This window comes from Galeopterus variegatus, unplaced genomic scaffold (genome assembly GCF_000696425.1).
Source record: "Galeopterus variegatus unplaced genomic scaffold, G_variegatus-3.0.2 Scaffold439, whole genome shotgun sequence".
NCBI lineage: Eukaryota > Metazoa > Chordata > Mammalia > Dermoptera > Cynocephalidae > Galeopterus > Galeopterus variegatus.
Window position 1 is genome coordinate 79,340 of NW_007726550.1, and position 23,737 is coordinate 103,076.

Sequence of the window (23,737 nt, forward strand, 5' to 3'; positions counted from 1 at the left end):
AAGGTCTCTATCATAACTACTCAACTCTGCCCTCATAGTGCAAAAGCAGTCAGACATTCTGCAAATGAATGTGTGTGGCTATGTTCCAATAAAACTTTATTTACAGAAACAGGCCAGCAAGCTACATTTGACCCACAGGCTGTAGTTTGTCTATTCCTGCTTTAAGGCTTAAGTCAGATCATGTCGCTCCACTGTTCAAAACCCTCCAACAATTTCCAATCTCACCTAGAATAAAAGAAAGTCCTAGAATGGCCTGTGAGAGCCTATCTGACCTGCTACCTCCCTGCCTGACCTTACCTTCTAACTCTCCCTCTTTCTCATTGCACTCCAGCCACATAATTGGCCTCCTTCCTATTCAACCAATTTCCCAAGTTCAAAGCAACACCAAGGCCTTGGCCTTTGTCCCTTCTTCCCAAGATGACTAGTGCACTCAATTCCTCCCGGTTTCCTTTCGAACGCCACCTCATCACAGAAGCTCTACCGCTCACGTACATTAGCAAATGCTACCCCCATTCCTTGTTCCCCATGTCCTTAACCTGGCTTTATTTTTCTCTACAGCACATATTTTCTCACACATTATATATACTCTTATCAGCTTACTGTCTTCACACACATACACACACAAGAATGTTAGCTAGATACAGACTTCAGTTGTTTTGTTCAATCCTATCTCTCCAGTGCCTAAAATAGTGCTTGGCACAGAGAAGAAGTCAATAAATATTTTTTGAATACACACACACAAGAATGTTAGCTAGATACAGACTTCAGTTGTTTTGTTCAATCCTCTCTCTCCAGTGCCTAAAATAGTGCTTGGCACAGAGAAGAAGTCAATAAATATTTTTTGAATAAACCAAAGATTACTGTTTTTGTTCTTGTTATTGTGTTGCTGCCATTTGCTTATAGCAGGAGTTCAAAATCAGGAGTCAACGTATGTTCTTCTGTGGATTCATGAACCCTCAGAAAATGCTGTAAAATGCTACTTACGTGCTTATCTGCATTATTCTGTGAAAAGGTCCTCGATTTTCTTCAGATTCTCAAAAGACTGGTGGTCCAAAATCTCTAAACACCACTGTCCTAGACTAGAAGACACCACCCAAGGTGCTTCCTCCAGGTCTCCTGGGTTCTGACTATTTAGATACAATTTAACCCAAGGGCTCTCTATTTTCTTGGCCTCCAAAAGAGCAGAGGCAGCAGATTCAAAGTGGGTGGGGAAGAACTCTGCAAAGAGGACTCTCGCTCGCATACCTCTGATGCCACATGCCTGAGGCTTCCAAAGACCAAGCCAGGCAAAAAATCCCAGATTCAAGTCATTCCACAAGTGGTCCACCTGCAGACAATACCAACTGAAGGCAGCAGGGACCCCCACAAGACCTGTGAGCACTACAAGTCCCCTTCATCCAGACTCTAGAATAAAATAAAAGCAACAGATTCATTTTCTTTATTGTGTTCCCTCTGCTGCGCATTTGTCAGGAGTCAAGATTAATCACTGCAATTCATAAAATTTATACTCAAACTTATTGCAATTCTAAACAACAAGGTTGACATTTCAAGCAGTTCTACTGGGTCGTTCGTCTAGCTCATGCAGAATACATTTTTCTTGGTGCTTACCATTCAGTAGCATTTTGTCGGGCACTGGCCTCCCCTCCATCATTGCTTCAGTCAGAATTAACTTTTCGTGAAGGTGCTTATTATGAGTTTTAAACTCCTTCAGGTCTCCCTGCAGCTTCAAGATCTGGCCTTGCAGCTGGGCTACCACCTCCTGGGTGACAGGGAGGTGATACATACTTCCTAATGACCGGGATGGTTTTATTAGGATCGGCAAGCGGGACTTTTTAATGTCCTAAAAACACATGGATATACAACAATGAATATGCTTCCTTTGGATGCACAGTCAACATTCTCATGCCCACCTTATAAAACAGGATTCGAGCTCGCTGCCCAGATTTCTGGTTCCTTTAATGGCATCTATGTTTATCCCCCAACCAAAGAGTTACGTATCTGAGCAGGTCCCTCCTCTGATTGTCCTGGGCCAAGCTTCTCCTTCTCAATGCCCTCTTGGCCCCAGCCCACTGTCTCTCTGGACAATCCAGATGCCCCATGCTCATATAGTGCAGTTCTTCTTCCAACACAATCTTCTGGGAAACTTTTTTGTTCCTTATCTATTTCCTCATTTCCCACCCATTCCTCAGTCTAAACTGACCTGCCTCCTCCCACCCCTGCTAGTCCCCCAGAACCACCCTTTACTTCAGAGGCTACTGGGTCCCTAACTCAGTAGATATTTCCCAGGCTCAGAGTTCCCAACCTGCCTATCCCAGACATCTTCCTTTGGTTCACAGGCATTCCAAAGTCAAATGAAAACTCACACTTCAATTTCATTATCCCATGTCCCCACCCACAAATCTATACCACTTCAACAATCTCTGTTTTGGTGAATCACATAATCATCCACTTACTGCATGATCCAGAAACCAGGGAGTCATTTTTAAAGTTCCTTTTATTCTTACCACCCACTTTCATCACCCATCAGATTCCATTAATCCCAACTTTCAAGGTGTCCCCCAATTCTTTCAACTCTTCTCACCCTCCACTGCCACCACCCAACTCCAAGCTGCTGTTAGCTCTCACCTGGGCCACAGCAACAGCCTCCTGAGTGGTCTCCACACATCCACTTTCACCCTCCCTAACCCACTCTTCATGCGGCAGCAAAAAGGCAAACCTACGATTCCTGTCCTCTGCTTAAAAAACTACTTTAATTGCTTCCCAGTTCTCTGATGACAAAGGTCAATGTCCATACTACAGCCACAAGGTCCTTCATGACCCACAGCCTGAGTCACTGCCCCCTCCCAGGTCACCCCACCTCTAGCCACACTGACCTTCTATGGCTTCCTTAAAATGCCATGTTCTTTCTATCTCAGGGCCTTGGCCTATGCCAACTCCTCTCTTAGAACACTCATTTCTGCCCACCCCCTCTTCCTTCACTGTCTCCAAATAATTCATTAGGACTCAGCTCAAATGTGCCTTCCCTCAGGAGAACAAGCCTTGATTTCCAAGACCAGGTCAGTTATCCCTGTTATACACTCACCACCCCTACTATTCTCCTCAGAGAATGTTACTATCATTATAATTAAATGCCTGTGAAATCACTTGTTCATTGTCTATCTTCTGCACCAGCATGTAAGCTCTGGGGCTCAGGGGTTCTGCATATCTTGGTCATGCTCTATCCACAGCTTACAGCACAAGAACTAGTACCTAGTAGACGCTCAACAACTATATGTGGAATGAACATACAAACCATAGCTTGTGAGACCAAATAGGGGTGTCTTGCAAGTGGGGAATTTTAAACATATTCAAAAACTGAGGAGAGGGACTTGAATCTGGAATATATTAAAAACTCAATAATAAAAACATAAATAATCCAATTAGCAGATATGCAAAAGATCTGATAGACATTTCTCCAAAGGAGATATACATATGGCCAATGAACAGATGAAAAGATGTTTAACATCACTAGTCATCAGGGAAATGTAAATGAAATCACAGTAAAATACTACCACTTCGTACCCATTAGGATGGCTAAAATCAAAAAACCACAATGAGCACTGGTAAGGATGTAAAGTAATTGGAACACTCTACGTTGCTGGTGGGAATGTAAAATGGTTGCAGATCCTTTAGAAAACAGTCTGGCAGTTCCTCAAAAAGGTTAAACACAGAGTTACCACACGACACGACACATCAATTCTACTCCTAGGAATTCTACTTCCAAGAGAAATGAAAACANATTCAAAGTGGGTGGGGAAGAACTCTGCAAAGAGGACTCTCGCTCGCATACCTCTGATGCCACATGCCTGAGGCTTCCAAAGACCAAGCCAGGCAAAAAATCCCAGATTCAAGTCATTCCACAAGTGGTCCACCTGCAGACAATACCAACTGAAGGCAGCAGGGACCCCCACAAGACCTGTGAGCACTACAAGTCCCCTTCATCCAGACTCTAGAATAAAATAAAAGCAACAGATTCATTTTCTTTATTGTGTTCCCTCTGCTGCGCATTTGTCAGGAGTCAAGATTAATCACTGCAATTCATAAAATTTATACTCAAACTTATTGCAATTCTAAACAACAAGGTTGACATTTCAAGCAGTTCTACTGGGTCGTTCGTCTAGCTCATGCAGAATACATTTTTCTTGGTGCTTACCATTCAGTAGCATTTTGTCGGGCACTGGCTTCCCCTCCATCATTGCTTCAGTCAGAATTAACTTTTCGTGAAGGTGCTTATTATGAGTTTTAAACTCCTTCAGGTCTCCCTGCAGCTTCAAGATCTGGCCTTGCAGCTGGGCTACCACCTCCTGGGTGACAGGGAGGTGATACATACTTCCTAATGACCGGGATGGTTTTATTAGGATCGGCAAGCGGGACTTTTTAATGTCCTTCCCCTCCATCATTGCTTCAGTCAGAATTAACTTTTCGTGAAGGTGCTTATTATGAGTTTTAAACTCCTTCAGCTCTCCCTGCAGCTTCAAGATCTGGCCTTGCAGCTGGGCCACCACCTCCTGGGTGACAGGGAGGTGACACATACTTCCTAATGACCGGGATGGTTTTATTAGGATCGGCAAGCGGGACTTTTTAATGTCCTAAAAACACATGGATATACAACAATGAATATGCTTCCTTTGGATGCACAGTCAACATTCTCATGCCCACCTTATAAAACAGGATTCGAGCTCGCTGCCCAGATTTCTGGTTCCTTTAATGGCATCTATGTTTATCCCCCAACCAAAGAGTTACGTATCTGAGCAGGTCCCTCCTCTGATTGTCCTGGGCCAAGCTTCTCCTTCTCAATGCCCTCTTGGCCCCAGCCCACTGTCTCTCTGGACAATCCAGATGCCCCATGCTCATATAGTGCAGTTCTTCTTCCAACACAATCTTCTGGGAAACTTTTTTGTTCCTTATCTATTTCCTCATTTCCCACCCATTCCTCAGTCTAAACTGACCTGCCTCCTCCCACCCCTGCTAGTCCCCCAGAACCACCCTTTACTTCAGAGGCTACTGGGTCCCTAACTCAGTAGATATTTCCCAGGCTCAGAGTTCCCAACCTGCCTATCCCAGACATCTTCCTTTGGTTCACAGGCATTCCAAAGTCAAATGAAAACTCACACTTCAATTTCATTATCCCATGTCCCCACCCACAAATCTATACCACTTCAACAATCTCTGTTTTGGTGAATCACATAATCATCCACTTACTGCATGATCCAGAAACCAGGGAGTCATTTTTAAAGTTCCTTTTATTCTTACCACCCACTTTCATCACCCATCAGATTCCATTAATCCCAACTTTCAAGGTGTCCCCCAATTCTTTCAACTCTTCTCACCCTCCACTGCCACCACCCAACTCCAAGCTGCTGTTAGCTCTCACCTGGGCCACAGCAACAGCCTCCTGAGTGGTCTCCACACATCCACTTTCACCCTCCCTAACCCACTCTTCATGCGGCAGCAAAAAGGCAAACCTACGATTCCTGTCCTCTGCTTAAAAAACTACTTTAATTGCTTCCCAGTTCTCTGATGACAAAGGTCAATGTCCATACTACAGCCACAAGGTCCTTCATGACCCACAGCCTGAGTCACTGCCCCCTCCCAGGTCACCCCACCTCTAGCCACACTGACCTTCTATGGCTTCCTTAAAATGCCATGTTCTTTCTATCTCAGGGCCTTGGCCTATGCCAACTCCTCTCTTAGAACACTCATTTCTGCCCACCCCCTCTTCCTTCACTGTCTCCAAATAATTCATTAGGACTCAGCTCAAATGTGCCTTCCCTCAGGAGAACAAGCCTTGATTTCCAAGACCAGGTCAGTTATCCCTGTTATACACTCACCACCCCTACTATTCTCCTCAGAGAATGTTACTATCATTATAATTAAATGCCTGTGAAATCACTTGTTCATTGTCTATCTTCTGCACCAGCATGTAAGCTCTGGGGCTCAGGGGTTCTGCATATCTTGGTCATGCTCTATCCACAGCTTACAGCACAAGAACTAGTACCTAGTAGACGCTCAACAACTATATGTGGAATGAACATACAAACCATAGCTTGTGAGACCAAATAGGGGTGTCTTGCAAGTGGGGAATTTTAAACATATTCAAAAACTGAGGAGAGGGACTTGAATCTGGAATATATTAAAAACTCAATAATAAAAACATAAATAATCCAATTAGCAGATATGCAAAAGATCTGATAGACATTTCTCCAAAGGAGATATACATATGGCCAATGAACAGATGAAAAGATGTTTAACATCACTAGTCATCAGGGAAATGTAAATGAAATCACAGTAAAATACTACCACTTCGTACCCATTAGGATGGCTAAAATCAAAAAACCACAATGAGCACTGGTAAGGATGTAAAGTAATTGGAACACTCTACGTTGCTGGTGGGAATGTAAAATGGTTGCAGATCCTTTAGAAAACAGTCTGGCAGTTCCTCAAAAAGGTTAAACACAGAGTTACCACAGGATACAACACATCAATTCTACTCCTAGGAATTCTACTTCCAAGAGAAATGAAAACATTTCTGTACAAAAATTTGCACATGTATAGCAACATTGTTCCTAATAACCAAAAAGGGAAAACAGCTCAAATGTGCATCAACTAATGAACAGACAAATAAAATACAGCATATCCATATAATACAATACTGCCAGGAAATCCAAATAAAGTACTGATACATGCTACAACATGAGTGAACCTTGAAAACATTACACTTAAGTGGAGAAGCCAGTCACCAAAGACCACATATTATATGATTCCATTTACATAAAATATCCAGAATGGGCAAATCTAAAGAGACAATAAGTAGATTAGTGTTGCCTTGGGCTGGGGGTGGGCAGCTGGAGGGAAAGGGGAAGTGACTGCTATGAGTACAGGGTTTCTTTTTGGAGTGATAAAAATGATCTAAAACTGATTGTGGTAATGGTTGCATGACTGTGAATATACTAAAAAGCCACTGTGTTGTACGCTTTAAACAGATGAATTGTATGATATATGAATTATATCTCAATAAGGCTGTTATGAAAATTTTTTTAATAGCAAAGAAGGAACCTGAGAGGAAAACAAGAAATATTTGGGACCCAAGGAGTGGAGAGATCACCAAGGTCTCTCAAGAAGAAAAGAAGAGGAAAGGCCCCTTCTTGACTATTTTAGGATGTAAAACGCTTTCCAGCACATTCTCCCATAATGTTCAGGTAAACTCTGCATTCCCAAAGTTCACGGGATAATAGAAGTAAGCTATCATGCCTATTTTCCAGATGAAGAACTGAGATGTCAAACAACTAACTAGTCCAATGTCACACAGCAAGAAAGTTCAAGAATCAGACCTCAAACTAGCTCTTCGGACACCAGTGCTCAGTTAAGAAAGGTCAGTTACCTTCTGTCCTGAAATTCCAGGGAAGATCAGACAGCAGGTTCAGGGACAAGAACTGTTTGAGGTGGTGAAGGGGACCACTTGGGAGGAAGTGGATGCCTCATCAAAGAAGGCTGGAAAATAACAGTCATTTGCTGGGTCCTCAGTCTCCACCAATCTTTATTCTTGGATCCAGATCTGTGTGTCATATGGCAGCAGAAAAGATATCTGCAAGTGCACAAATGCCAAAGCCAATTTCAAGCTGGAAGACTGCCGTCAGTCACCCTAATGCTGGTTCTAAAATAACACCACACAAAATGCTACCTTCTGGACTCTGAACAGCGTCCCACCTACCACCTTATTCAAGATGTCATGCTAGAAGTTCTCACTTGCAAATAGAAGGGGGACAGGAACTCACACACTCTGAGCTCCCACCATGTACAAGGTCCTGCACTAGGCACTTGCCACACATTACCCCATTCAGCCACCAGGCCAGCCTCAGGTTCTGGGTCACAGTGAATCCATTCAAGGCCACTCAGAAAGGGCAGGTGACTTACTACCCAAGGACTCAAAGCAGGTAAGTGGCCGGGCCTGATGTAAACCCAGGTATATCTGTAAAGTCCATCCTCTTGCCTCTGTAACTAAACAACTGGAAGTATATCTGTCTCCTTGTCTCACTCCCAGGTTGCAGTGATGTTCCTTTTAACAGGATACCAGAGTTCTGGTTTAAGCCATAGGATTATCAATTCCTTGATTACTGAAGACCACAAAGAAAATCATTAGAATTTCTTCTACTCTACATAGACTGGATGCCACGTTGCTGATCAGAGCTCCTTCCTCCCTCAGAAAAGCAAGTGTATCTCTGTACGACTCTAGAACCAGACTTTGGTTTATATCCCTATCAGTCCACTTACCAGCTGAGTCACTCTGGACAATTTTTTGAGCCTTTGCTGATCAGAGCTCCTTCCTCCCTCAGAAAAGCAAGTGTATCTCTGTACGACTCTAGAACCAGACCTTGGTTTATATCCCTATCAGTCCACTTACCAGCTGAGTCACTCTGGACAATTTTTTGAGCCTTTTGGAGCCTTATTTCTTCATATGTAAAATGCAGGTAATACCTACCAAACTTGTATGCTTGTTAAGAAGATTAAATGAGATGATATATACAGAGAGTATCTAGCACAATTCCTGGCACATATAGGAGATGCTAAAAATAATAATAAATAAACAGTTTCCTTCCTTTTGAAGACCCAAGCAAGAAAAATAATTTCAAACTAAAAAACAATTTTTAATTATATTTGGGGAAATTAAGTCCATTCAATTACTGAATTTTCCTGAATATAGGATGACATCTCCCACAAAACGAAACAAACAAAAAAGCAAACAAACAACAAAACAAAACAAATTTTTAAAAAACTAGATTTCTTAATATACAGGTACAAACTGAAGGAGCTGGGTCAGATGAGAGCATTTCTATTCCAGCCAAATTGCACAAATTTGCATTTTGAGTACCATTAATATAATGGCAGTGTCTTTTTTTTTTTTTGTCTCTATTGATATCTTTAGAAAACCCTTTTCTAGAAATTACAGTTTTGGTGCATAATTTAAAACAATCAAAAGCAATTTTGCTAATGATATATCTAACTCTCTTTGGTATGCACACAAGCAATAATTTAGTGGTCAGAAAATAAACTTAACTCTCCATTCTAATGCTGTGAAGCAGTGTGTATAGTTGATTTCTCAGATACAAAACACCCATCAGAAACAATATGATCAACAGCCTGCAATGGAGCTCTATTTCCTCCATGACCTACTTTCTTCTCTATCAGAACATATCTCCTTGCTATAGGGATTCTCAACCCCAACTCCTGCCCCTAAGAAGATTTTAGCAAAATCCAATCAAACATTGCCAAAGAGTCTGACTTTTAACGATATGGCACATTTGATGGTATGGCTGGAGAAGCTTAGAGATAATTCCCACACTGAAGGAAAATCAACACATGGATATTCACCCAACAAAGCTGGACTGCACATTTCAGGCCACCATGGCTGGAAAGTAGCTTGACCCAGGGAAAGGGTGGGGCTGTACAGTTAGGCCCAGTGTGAGACCCAGCTCAGTCCCTTCACCACTGGCTAACCATGGGCACACGGGATCTGGCTTCCTCATCCTTGACAAGTGTTGTAAGAGTAAGAGAACATACACAAAGCCCTCAGAATAGTACTTCTCCCACACAAAGTCTGCACAAAACAAAACGTAGGTTCTCATTCCTAACCCTAATGTCAGGTTATCACAATTTTACCACAACTTGAAAAAGCGAAATGCCCATCAATAGGTGAAAATTGTATAAATTTTGGCACAGCCACACAATGGAATCTCATGCAGAATATTCCTCATAACGTGAAAGAGAAAGCTACAGATATATAAGCATGACTCCATGTCTGTTTTTTCTAAGGAGAACACATAAATGTCATGATATGCAGATAAATGAGACAGGGCTGGGATGGGGAAGAAGAGGTAGAGGGATGGCAGTGAGAGGAAGGAGAGAGGGAGGGAGGGAGGGAAGGTAAGAAGGACCCACACCTCTAGGTGCAGGCCAGGGAAATGCAGGCAGAGGGCAACACCAGACTTTCTCTTCACATAAATGGAAAAAAGTGGTGAAACTGGAGGTCATTGTTAAAGTTTTCTCTTTCTATAAAATAAACACATAATTAACATATGGAAAAACTTACCTTGTTGGTCCTGCTGGGGAAGGAAAGGGAAATGTCCTGCTGCCCTGGCATCCTGCACAAGTTCTCTGGCTGATGCTCAGCACTGAATATGGAGTTCGCTGGTTTCTCTTCCCAAGCCTCTCTCTTTTCTTCACGTGTGAACCTGAGCAGGTCACCCTCCATGGCCACAGTCTGCACTGAGGCATCTTTCAGCTCCACCTTAGACACTTCATCCGCCTTTGCTAGCTGGGCTGCCCAAGATGACTTTGGTTCATCACATGGCTTGGAAAATGAGTTGGCTTGGATGATATTTCCAAGCTCACCTCTTAGCTGAATGGGCACTGGCTTAAGTGTCTTCTCAGTTTTACCATCAAGGTGTTCTCCTGAAACTTCCTGCTCAGTCAAGCATATCCGTTCCAAGAGCAGTTCATGTAGCCCTTTCAGAAGGTCTGGCCTATTTTTCCAAAAGGGAAGGAAGTGGGAGAACTAAGCTTTCTGTTACAGCCTTGTCCCCTACCCAGTTTCCCAAGTTATCCCTACCTACTCTTGCGCAGATTCTGTCTTCACTACACAGTGAGTACCCACAATGTGCCAGGAACCAAGCAAAGTTTTTTATCCCATGTAACCTCTCAATAACCAAACAAGGTAGGTGCTACCACATCTATTTCATGGATAGAAGAGTAGAATTAACTTGACACATGGTACACAGCAAGTGAGTGGGCCACAAGGATATGTGAATGCAGGCTAGACCGAGGTAGGAGCAAATAGGATCACAGGTGTCCATGACAATTATAGGGTCTCCCCACCCCAGGGTCCTGGCCCCATTCCTACATCCAGAGACAAGCATGGCTTTGGATGAATCTGGTTAACCTCGCTGGTCCATCAATGACCTGATCCATCTTGGTGCACAATGGGTGCTCAATAAATAGACGTTAATGAAGGGGTGCTTGTCTACAGGCATAGTAGAAAGCACACTGGCTATGAAGGCAGATAAAAATGGCTTCAAATTCTAACTCTACAATTCTTTGGAAGGAAGACAAATCTTCTTCCACAGGATAATTACAAGGATTAAACAAGACAGTATATGGGGAGCAGATTCTTTTCATGTCCCTTGCCACCTGTCTTTGGCCCACCTCTGATTTCAGCTGCAGCTGTGTAGACACTTACCGTAGACACACACAGTCCCACCTCAAGCACCTTTTACATCTCTGCTGCTATGGGGCTTTTTCCAAAGCTCTCTGAGTTGGTCAGCAAGGAACTGTGCAAGTGTAGAACAGTTTATACCTCTGGGGAAACCTCAACCACTGGGGAAAGAGAGCTGTTGGGCAAACGTCCAAGTCTCCCATCTTTCAGAGGGACAACGGAGGCACATTCTGTGCAGTCCTTCAGAGGGTGCCCAGCCTGAGGCCCAGCTGCCCACAGCAGTAGCCAGATCAAGAGTGCCCTTACTGGCTTTGTTTTCACTCATATCTTACTCTCCTGGAGCCCTCATTCCTGCTCCCTGGTGTCACACCTCAAATAAATCACTTGTACCCAGGTCCGGATCTCAGGTTCTGCTTTCCAGGGAACCAAAACAAAGCCAGCAGGTAAAACACTTGGTATGGTGCCCGGCGTGGAGTAGTTCAAGACGACTCCCTGTGGGCACCAGGGATACAAAACTGCCCACAAGGACTTAGCCCAGTGTTATGAGACAGATATGTAAACAAATCGCTACTCCACAGGTAAAAAGGGAAACATAGGCACTGTGGAAGTTTAGGAAGGCAACAGAGCAACCACCCCAGAGTGTCCAGACTAGGGGTGGCAGGGAGAATGTCAGAAGAGGCCTCCAAAGTTAATGAGAGGCTAGCCAAGGACAGGGGGAATGGAACAGTTTATGCATGGAGAATAATATGAACAGAGTCAATTATTTGTGCGTGGAGAATAAGGAGTTGAGGCTGGAAAGCTACACAGGGGAGAAATGAAGAGTCTTGCATACCACGTTAAGGAAAGGAGAGCCACTGAAAGGCCCTGCGATGATGTGTCCTGGTCACAAATGACCTTCAGTGACTCTGGCTGTTGTGTAAAGAATTGAACAGAGATTTCCTGTCAAGATGGTGGTATGAGTACACACAGGAGCTCCTCCCACTCTGGTCTAATCATATATATATGATAGCAAAAAATACATAACAAAAAATATTTTATGATGTGCTACAAGACTCAAAATCAAGATAAAAGTATCCAAAGATCAGAAACAGAGACAGAAACCATGAGAAGGGGGTTGGAATGGGAGGCATTTGCAGAAGGCAGTAGAGCCAGAGATTCAACTCCCATGGTGGAAAAGGAACCATTCAAATTTCATTTCATAAGCCCTAAAGTAAGACCCTAAAGGGCCAAGTCAAGGCAACTTCAAAACCACCACACAGGTAGGGGTAGAGATGGGGGGGAACCCCACACAGAGCTGTTAACACAGGCAAACCAGACTTGCCAACAAATCCATTGTTAAAAAAGACAACAATCCAACAAACGAAAGAATCCACACTCAAGAAAATAGAAATAATAAAGCAATCTGTGTTTTAATCATCCAAAAAATAAAGGGAGAAAACAGATCCATTAAAAAAGAAGAGGAAGTTATGAAACCAAGACAGAAAATTATGGAAAAAGGGACTGGAGGGCAGCAAGCACAGAGGCAAGAGGCCAGCTGGAAAGCTTTGCCAGCTTCCAGGAGAAAGAAGACACAGGTCTGGGCAAGGCAGCCGCAGCCAGTAGAGAGAAAGGGACAGAACAGGCCTCATCAGTGCCAGTTCTCTTTTCTCCTCCCTTCAGTTTCTCCTGCCCAACTTATCTCAAGACTCTACCAACTCCTTCAACATACCCTGCCCGCCTCCTCCTATGATCTTTATCACCACTGGAGATGGCAGGCACCCTTATGTTATCTTCTCCACTGAACCCTCTGAGGGCAGGGGAAAGGCCATCCTCATATCTGGATCCCTATCATCTACATCAGGGGCAGAGTCAATTCAATTCAAATTAAACAGCTACAGCACACCGAAATGGGGCTAAACAAACAAACAAACAAATAAATAAATAAAAGCATGAAAACAAAATTAAGATGTATGGTACATTTTTCATTTCTAATGCAGAACCATCTAGACTACACAAACCATCTTAGACTACAGTAAACCCAGACTTTAAAAATACTTCTAATTTTCAAGCATCAGAAAATGTTAAACTGAATTTTCCTTTCCCCTCCCTCTTTACTATAGATTACAAATAATGACGATTGTTATTCAGCCAGCCAAAGGAGAACCATTACTTACCACCAAACAACACATAATAAAACCCAGGAAAAAGACTTTACAAATGAGTAGTAGAAGGTGGTGAAAGAAGCCATTATAATATACTAAAGTGGCAATGCTATTAAATAAAACATCTCAAGTGTTACTTTACATAGAAATCTGAACAGCGGATTCATTAAGCTGTCACCATAACCAGGACCTTTTGAATGGTTCAGTCCAAGGGTCTTGTCAGAGGCCCAAATATTGTTTATACACCCTTCCTGAGCACCTTACCCATGTCAAAGGTGTAAGGCGAAAGGAACTGACATTTACTAACCAGCACTTAACCATGTGCTAGACCCTTTAAGTACATTAAATCCTCACAATAAGACTATGAGATGGGGACTATTATTAAGCCCACTTTACAGATGAAGAAATGGGCTCAGGAAGATTCAGGATCCCCCAGCAAAGATTAGAACCCAGGTCTTTCTGACTCCAAAGGAGCACTGAACTCTCTGAAGTTTTCTAAACTTACCTTTTGCTATGATGTTACCTTTTGCTTTTAATTGTCTGTACATTCATTCAAATATTTATCAAGTACCTCCCATTTGACACGTAAGGCAGTGGGAATGCACGATGAAAAGGAGTAATGGAGCTTACATTTCACTGAGGAGGAGACAGACAGTCGTACATATACTGATAACTAAATAACACAATGTAAGGTAATAAGTACTATGAATTGAAGGAAGGAAGGGAGGAAGCAAGGGAGGAAAAGGGAGTCCTGAGACAAAGCACAGAAACAGGGATTCCTTTTAGACAGGGTGATCAGGAAAGGCCTCTCTACACAGCTTATATCCAGCTGAGACTACACCAGTCACGTATACATCTGGGAGAAGTGCCCTCCAGGTAGAAGGAATAGCTTTCTTTGCAAAGACCCATCAGTGAGAACAAGCTCAGATGTCTGAGGAACAGAAAGAAAGCCAGTGAGGCTGCAGTCCAGTGAACAATAGTGCAAGGTGATGAAGACAGAGAAATGGCAGAGGCTGGGTCAAGAAGCTCTGATTTTATTCTAGCTGCAATGGAAATCCACGGGAGGTTTTTAAGCATGGAAGAGATATGATCTGATCTAAGTTTTAAAAAGACCACTCTGGCTGTTTGTGGAGAATGGACTACAGAGGGGCAAAAACAGAAGCAGGGAGACAATTAAGGAGGATGTGCTGCTGAAGGATCCTAGGCAAGAGACGATGGCAGCCTGGACTAAGAGGGGAGTGGAGGAGATGTGAAGTGGCTAAATTAGGGTTGAATTACTGATGGATATGGAGATCAAGGAAACTAGACTTTTAGCCACAGCCATTAGGTAGACAGCAGTGCTCTTACCTGACACAAACAAGGAAGAACAGGGAAGAAACAGATTAGATCAGAGAGTTGGGTTTTAGACAGATTAACATTGAGGTGCCTATTAGACACCCAGGTGGAGATGTCAAGTAGAAGCTGGCTGCATGATCTGGAGAGAGATCTGGGCCAGAGACAGTGGCCAGCTGCTGCTGAAAGGCTACACTGGCCACTGGATTTCAAAATTTGGAAACTGTAGCTGACTTTGATAAGCAAATTGAAGGGTATGAAAGCACTTGGAATGTGATAAAGAGAGAATGACAGGAAGAAAGTGGATATAGTGAATGTAGACAATTCTTTTGAGAAATCTTGTCTTGAAGGGGAATAAAGAAATGGGGGCCATAGCTGGAATAAATTGGGGGAGCACGAGAGACTTTTCTCAAATCGCTGATATGAAGGCATGCCTTGTACTTATGGAAATGATTCAGTGACAAGAAAAACTAATGATGCAGAAAAGTGAAAGGGCTGAGAGAAGATACAAACTAAACCATAAGGGGAGGGGTGGACTTGGAGAGGAGCAAGGATATCTTATTTTTCCCCCTCCAACAGTAGAAAATAAGAGTTTGCAGGTACAGAGGCAAATAAGCACTGGTGGGGAAAGTGAGGTAGCTTGAGTTCAGTTGCTTCTGTTTTCTCAATGGCGTGTACGGCTAAGTCATCGGCCAGGGACGGGTGGGAGCAGGGAGAAGGGAAGTTACAAAATAGTCTTGTGCTGAGCGATGTTGAGTTCTCATTTTGAAATTAATGATAATAAATATAAAGTGGGACCTGTCCCAAGAATGGCTGTAACATGAGTACCTGCTCAAGTCAAGGTCTTAAGGAAGGGCTGGGATGCGACAAATGAATAAGAACTAACCTCGGCCTCAGGGTGGGGGTGCGTAGGCAGTAGACAATCAGTAGTGTTCAGAGGGACCAGCATGTGCAAAGGCTCTGAAAAAGAGGAGCTCTGAAACAGAGGACCCTTGACCCATTCTAGGAACTGAAAGAAGGGCAGTGTGGCCAAAGCACAGAGAGCAAAGCAAGAGCAGCAAAAACAGAGCTACAGGAGAGGGTTATCAGATTGTGCAGGGCCTAGCAGGACTCTGATCCCAAGAAAAGTGGAGGGTCTCTGAAGGGTTTTAGGTAGAGCAGTGACACAACCGCATCTAAATGACTGCTCTGGAAGCCTTGTAGCAAACAGTCAGGAAGGGGGCAAGGATGGCTGCAGAGGACCAGTTAGGAGGCTGCTGCAGTGATTCTGCAGAAATCTGACAGGAACCAGGACTGGAGAGGAAACAACAGGGATGGAGAGAAGGAGATAGATTCAAGAGCTATGTAGGGATGGAGAGAGGGAGATAGATTCAAGAGCTATGTAGGAGGTAGAATGGTTAGGACTTAGATTTGAGAGGTGAAGGAAAGGGGAGAATCAAAGAGGACCCTGGGTTTCTGGAGTCCTGTTGAGAACCCAAAGGTCTAGTCCCTCTATATAACACCGAATCTATCTTCGAGCACTTGCCAAGTCTTCTCCCCTGCAGCCAATACATGCCAAGTCTCTCCAGCTGTTTCTGCTGANGAGCACCTTAGCCATGTCAAAGGTGTAAGGCGAAAGGAACTGACATTTACTAACCAGCACTTAACCATGTGCTAGACCCTTTAAGTACATTAAATCCTCACAATAAGACTATGAGATGGGGACTATTATTAAGCCCATTTTACAGATGAAGAAATGGGCTCAGGAAGATTCAGGATCCCCCAGCAAAGACTAGAACCCAGGTCTTTCTGACTCCAAAGGAGCACTGAACTCTCTGAAGTTTTCTAAACTTACCTTTACAGATGAAGAAATGGGCTCAGGAAGATTCAGGATCCCCCAGCAAAGATTAGAACCCAGGTCTTTCTGACTCCAAAGGAGCACTGAACTCTCTGAAGTTTTCTAAACTTACCTTTTGCTATGATGTTACCTTTTGCTTTTAATTGTCTGTACATTCATTCAAATATTTATCAAGTACCTCCCATTTGACACGTAAGGCAGTGGGAATGCACGATGAAAAGGAGTAATGGAGCTTACATTTCACTGAGGAGGAGACAGACAGTCGTACATATACTGATAACTAAATAACACAATGTAAGGTAATAAGTACTATGAATTGAAGGAAGGAAGGGAGGAAGCAAGGGAGGAAAAGGGAGTCCTGAGACAAAGCACAGAAACAGGGATTCCTTTTAGACAGGGTGATCAGGAAAGGCCTCTCTACACAGCTTATATCCAGCTGAGACTACACCAGTCACGTATACATCTGGGAGAAGTGCCCTCCAGGTAGAAGGAATAGCTTTCTTTGCAAAGACCCATCAGTGAGAACAAGCTCAGATGTCTGAGGAACAGAAAGAAAGCCAGTGAGGCTGCAGTCCAGTGAACAATAGTGCAAGGTGATGAAGACAGAGAAATGGCAGAGGCTGGGTCAAGAAGCTCTGATTTTATTCTAGCTGCAATGGAAATCCACGGGAGGTTTTTAAGCATGGAAGAGATATGATCTGATCTAAGTTTTAAAAAGACCACTCTGGCTGTTTGTGGAGAATGGACTACAGAGGGGCAAAAACAGAAGCAGGGAGACAATTAAGGAGGATGTGCTGCTGAAGGATCCTAGGCAAGAGACGATGGCAGCCTGGACTAAGAGGGGAGTGGAGGAGATGTGAAGTGGCTAAATTAGGGTTGAATTACTGATGGATATGGAGATCAAGGAAACTAGACTTTTAGCCACAGCCATTAGGTAGACAGCAGTGCTCTTACCTGACACAAACAAGGAAGAACAGGGAAGAAACAGATTAGATCAGAGAGTTGGGTTTTAGACAGATTAACATTGAGGTGCCTATTAGACACCCAGGTGGAGATGTCAAGTAGAAGCTGGCTGCATGATCTGGAGAGAGATCTGGGCCAGAGACAGTGGCCAGCTGCTGCTGAAAGGCTACACTGGCCACTGGATTTCAAAATTTGGAAACTGTAGCTGACTTTGATAAGCAAATTGAAGGGTATGAAAGCACTTGGAATGTGATAAAGAGAATGACAGGAAGAAAGTGGATATAGTGAATGTAGACAATTCTTTTGAGAAATCTTGTCTTGAAGGGGAATAAAGAAATGGGGGCCATAGCTGGAATAAATTGGGGGAGCACGAGAGACTTTTCTCAAATCGCTGATATGAAGGCATGCCTTGTACTTATGGAAATGATTCAGTGACAAGAAAAACTAATGATGCAGAAAAGTGAAAGGGCTGAGAGAAGATACAAACTAAACCATAAGGGGAGGGGTGGACTTGGAGAGGAGCAAGGATATCTTATTTTTCCCCCTCCAACAGTAGAAAATAAGAGTTTGCAGGTACAGAGGCAAATAAGCACTGGTGGGGAAAGTGAGGTAGCTTGAGTTCAGTTGCTTCTGTTTTCTCAATGGCGTGTACGGCTAAGTCATCGGCCAGGGACGGGTGGGAGCAGGGAGAAGGGAAGTTACAAAATAGTCTTGTGCTGAGCGATGTTGAGTTCTCATTTTGAAATTAATGATAATAAATATAAAGTGGGACCTGTCCCAAGAATGGCTGTAACATGAGTACCTGCTCAAGTCAAGGTCTTAAGGAAGGGCTGGGATGCGACAAATGAATAAGAACTAACCCCGGCCTCAGGGTGGGGGTGCGTAGGCAGTAGACAATCAGTAGTGTTCAGAGGGACCAGCATGTGCAAAGGCTCTGAAAAAGAGGAGCTCTGAAACAGAGGACCCTTGACCCATTCTAGGAACTGAAAGAAGGGCAGTGTGGCCAAAGCACAGAGAGCAAAGCAAGAGCAGCAAAAACAGAGCTACAGGAGAGGGTTATCAGATTGTGCAGGGCCTAGCAGGACTCTGATCCCAAGAAAAGTGGAGGGTCTCTGAAGGGTTTTAGGTAGAGCAGTGACACAACCGCATCTAAATGACTGCTCTGGAAGCCTTGTAGCAAACAGTCAGGAAGGGGGCAAGGATGGCTGCAGAGGACCAGTTAGGAGGCTGCTGCAGTGATTCTGCAGAAATCTGACAGGAACCAGGACTGGAGAGGAAACAACAGGGATGGAGAGAAGGAGATAGATTCAAGAGCTATGTAGGGATGGAGAGAGGGAGATAGATTCAAGAGCTATGTAGGAGGTAGAATGGTTAGGACTTAAGATTTGAGAGATGAAGGAAAGGGGAGAATCAAAGAGGACCCTGGGTTTCTGGAGTCCTGTTGAGAACCCAAAGGTCTAGTCCCTCTATATAACACGGAATCTATCTTCGAGTACTTGCCAAGTCTTCTCCCCTGCAGCCAATACATGCCAAGTCTCTCCAGCTGTTTCTGCTGAGATTTGAGAGGTGAAGGAAAGGGGAGAATCAAAGAGGACCCTGGGTTTCTGGAGTCCTGTTGAGAACCCAAAGGTCTAGTCCCTCTATATAACACCGAATCTATCTTCGAGCACTTGCCAAGTCTTCTCCCCTGCAGCCAATACATGCCAAGTCTCTCCAGCTGTTTCTGCTGACCTCGTAGGCCCCTTGCCAGCCTCATGCTTCAGTGGTACCTTACCTATCCCTTAACCATGCTCACAAGAGCAGAATCAGATTTCTGAGGAGTTAGCCTTTCTACATCTACTATTTGGAGCTCATGACTGCATTAGCCTTTTTAAAAACAAATTCTTAAACAATTATTTCATCCCCAAGGGTTCCCTTTCTAAAATTTTACAACTTTTTAGGTATCAAATATCACACTTAATTTTAGGCTGCAAAGATCAAAAAATTTAGTGGGTAAAATCCTAAACCATGTCCTCCAAGAAGTGATGGCCAAATGAATAGGAAGCACACCAAGACAGGGCTGGGACTCCACACACAGTGAGTGCCATTGGAGAGAGCCAGCCAGCCCATTCTCTACAAGCCAGGCCAGGGCTGTGCTCACCCTTCCACTCTGACTTCAAGGAATGAGTTGCCCTGGTTGGGCAAGACAACCAACTGGGCAAAAGTAATTAGCGGACAAGTTGCTTCCTGTTCCATCCTAGTGGATGGTAAGCTGAATCAGAGTTACTCCTGGGTCCTAGCTACTCTGCTAGCCCCTTAGGCCCTGGGGTGGATGGCTAGAAGGAGGAAGAGCTCAAAGGCTGAGGGGAAGTCTCAGGCCTAAAGTCTATCCAAGCTCTGCATTGGGGTCATCAGATACTGGCTCAGCAAAAGATACAGAGGCATGTATCACTCGCTGGCTAGCTGCTGTTCTTTGCACATGGCATAAATCTTAACTGGGGTAAGTGGGAAAAGACAGGAATAACTGGCAGAGCAAAATTTAAGCAATAATATCAACAAAACCCCACTTGGTACCAACTTGGATCTATACTTCATATCCATTATTTCATTTAATCCTTTCAAGATCCCTATGGGGTAAATAAGTATCATCACCCACCCGCTTATGGATGAAGAAACCAAGATGGGGAGATACGGCATAAGATCTAAATGGTATATGTGGACAGGAGCCTTTCTCTGTCTGACCCTAAAACCCTACTTTTTCCAGTGTACCAAAAATACCACCCTCCTGGAAGAAATTCCTGAGCAGAAAAAATGGTATTTCCCTGACCAATCAGAATCCTGGTATCCCAAGGAGTCTTTTTAAAAGACTCCCCCAGAAAATTCTCCAATGGCTCTACCACTTAGTAGCTAAAGGAATGTGGGTGCTGGTCAGGCCTTCAGTAGTGCCCACAGAGCCGTGACCCCACAGTCAGGATTCAGTGGTGCCCAGTCAAGGACACAGAGACAAGGACCACGGCAGCAGATCTGGACTAGCACAAGAAAGCCTTTCCTAACACTGGAGCTGGCCAGAAATGGCCTGGAACAGGTAACTGAATGGCAGATGTCATAAGCAGTTTTGGCCCATAAAGCGCTTTCTTAAAAAGTGTAATTAGGTCTAAATTTTTAAAAATCAAGAAATTTAGAATACAAATTTGGGGCTTCTCCTGGAAGACTGGAAGGTCAACACCCATGTGCTGGGCTAACAGAAACTGGGGTTAAGAGCTCCTGTCAGCTAGAAAGGAGCACACACGCCCACCACAACCCACCTACTTTCCCTGGTTCACATCAGCCAAGTGCATTCCTGCATGGCCCTTAGAGAGAGAATTGTATCTTTCAACTCTGGTGTAAAGTTTGGGACCTTGACATTTAGGAAACCCTCCATTTCTCAAGCACCAACTCCCTATGATCATAAACCAGAATGGCCACTGCACACATCCCCCAAGAGGACTCATGGTAGAAAAATGTTAGAGATATGTCAGGGATTGGGGAGGGGTTAGCCTAGCTGAGCTCACAAAAACAGAAGGCTACAATCCTTCTTTTAGTTGAAGAAAGAATACTAGTGTTTCTGGCTCTTGCCAAGAGTCATGGGCAGTAGTTACTGACTCTATTTCTCTGTCTATATTGGAAATAACTGAAAACTTTTATTGAACGCATACCACGTGCCAGCCATTTTTCTTAAACATTTTTTTCTTACTCTTCACAGCAATCCTAGAAACTGGTTAGAGAAACTGAGGCTCTGAGAGATGAAGGCGCACCTCCTTCTGGCTCCAAAGCCCAAGCAGCTATTGTGGGTGGACTAGAAAGAATATGATAGAAGGAAAAACTTCTCCTAAAGGATTAATTTTTAAAATATAAGTGTACTGAATGTTTCTCCATTTTTGTTTTAAGGAAAGCAACCTGTAGTATTTCCTCACATAGCAATGACTCCCAGCAGATATAATGAGAAGAGAATTTTAGTTCAAGCGCAACATAAAACAGCACAGGCACAACTACAATGGCACTTTTTAAGCTGTTGTGGAAACTGAAAGAAATTTCAGCAGGGCAGATTCCTCTCGCTGACAGCAAGGCAGCTCTTTCTGGGGCTCCCAGGAATAATTCTCAAGGAAAGCTTTCTTTCTCCTCTTTATAATGGGTTTGCATGAGACTTTGCTGAAGTCCCCTCACAGCCATAGCACGCAGCCTAATTACTTAACTGCATCACTGGCAAGATTCCTTCCAAGCCATTTCAACAGCTCTCTCAGGTAAATTACATAGCACCGTCATCTAAATCTATTTAGCAAAATGAGTTTGTTCTCCCCTCAACCTAGAGACAAAGCAATGCCCGGGCCCCATGTCTACCTGGATTCCAGTAACAACGCGGCCTTCTCATTGAAGAAGGGGGCTAGTAGGTTCACAAGCTCGCCTTCTGGACTCTGGACTCCAGAGCAGCCAGGTTTGCGGGCCCCATCGCAGTCCAAGATATTGGAATCTGTATGCCTTAAATATCCGTTTTTGCAGCCCTCTTTGGAACAGTCCTCCATATTCACAAGCTCGCCTTCTGGACTCTGGACTCCAGAGCAGCCAGGTTTGCGGGCCCCATCGCAGTCCAAAATATTGGAATCTGTATGCCTTAAATATCCGTTTTTGCAGCCCTCTTTGGAACAGTCCTCCATAATCTACAAATAAAAGCATTTGGTCAAATAATGGAATATGGAGGAGGGGGAGGAGGGTGTGTGGAGGAGAGAAAGGATGGAGACAGAGGGTAAACGAGTGAGGGCAAGTAAGGCAGATGCACTGAGCCAGAGAGAGAAAGAGAGAAAATGAAAGGGGGAAGAGAGAGGCATACCGATCCACACACACTCACTTTCAGCAGGGAGATGTTCTGGAAACAGCAAAGACATGTCTGCGTCACTTTCCTTGTCGTCATGTTCCTCCTCTACAAAATGGGGAAACGCTACCTCCGGGGTGTTTAGGAGAATGAAATGAGATGACCCACCCAGACCACGTCTTACTTACCACAGGTACACACTGAATGTGCATTCTCACACCCCACGGCCACTCCCTATAAGTTCTTCCTAAAAACCACGTCATTAACAATGCTTTGGATGTTTATGATACACTTCTTGCAACGTATCCCTTTGTTATGTATCAGAAAACTGATTTGGTCTTTACAGACACATACTAATTAACATGGCTTTGATTTGTCTCATTAGGAAAGTGGAGAGTTCCTAGTTCCCATGGAGATGTTATTTACGGATCCACCTTCTTGGGTCACTGAGAGTCCCGGGGGAGTGGTACCACGGATGCATCTAGTTAAAACCTGTGTTGGGCATGTCTTGAGGTACTGGAATTTGCATTCCTTCTCCCCCCAGTCCAAAGCTGTAAATTTCTTCTACCAGTCTATAAATAACTCCTCTTAACTTCATTACCACTGATGATATACACACTAGCCATCGCCCCCATCTCTCCACACTGGGAAAATGATTAAGATTTTCAAATGAACAATAAGACCCACACAAATGAGCTGTTATTTATGGGGTCTTGTTTGACACCAATCTAGTTATTAAAATTCATCAAATAAGCAACTGCTAAAGTAGGGAAGGTCTAAAATATAATAAAAATAGTAATTATTATCATTTGCTGAGCATTTATTACATGCCTTTCTATTTAAATATCATAACATTCCTAAAAGGAAGTATTATTATCCTCATTGATAAAGAAATTCAGGCTCAGAGGTTAAGACAGGATTAACGAAGTTCACAGAGAAAGTAATGCTAAAGCCAAAACTCAAAATTAAGTCTATCTGATTCCAAAGGCCCCACTTTTAATTACTGTGCTGTCCAAAACTATCTACATTTTAATATCTCCCATTCATGACTTCACGAACTTAAGTACTCCAAAGGCCAAAAAAATGCCAAATGCCAAATCTGTAGCCTCCTATTCCCACCATATCCCAGTTTTTAGGAAGGTTTTTTCAATCTTGGAGACTGTTTGCTCCAAATGTTCAGTATCTATGTAACTGGAAGAGTGTTCTGTGTGGACAGGGGTCGAATTCTCACACTGCCCAGATGACACCAAGCTGGATTCCAGATCAAGAGATGGCAGAGGGCCCCTGAGAAGGGGAGTTCGATTCCATCAGTGTTTTTTTGGTTTTGATTTTGTTTTTAATTTTAACTGACACATTGTAATTACACATACTTATGGGGTACAATTTGATGT

The 23,737-nt window shown here is 43.6% G+C and overlaps 1 protein-coding gene across 1 annotated transcript in view; it reads right to left on the reverse strand.

Moving 5' to 3' along the window:
* CDK5RAP2 (CDK5 regulatory subunit associated protein 2) overlaps positions 1 to 23,737 on the reverse strand; it is a 194,473-nt gene that overhangs the window by 46,433 nt on the left and 124,303 nt on the right. The window contains exons 20-23 of the mRNA XM_008568766.1: positions 22,083 to 22,194; positions 21,878 to 21,944; positions 10,127 to 10,559; positions 1,609 to 1,840 (exon numbers count right to left, since the gene is read on the reverse strand). Coding sequence (XP_008566988.1) covers positions 1,609 to 1,840; positions 10,127 to 10,559; positions 21,878 to 21,944; positions 22,083 to 22,194 — 844 coding nt within the window. The remainder of the gene's footprint in view (positions 1 to 1,608; positions 1,841 to 10,126; positions 10,560 to 21,877; positions 21,945 to 22,082; positions 22,195 to 23,737) is intronic.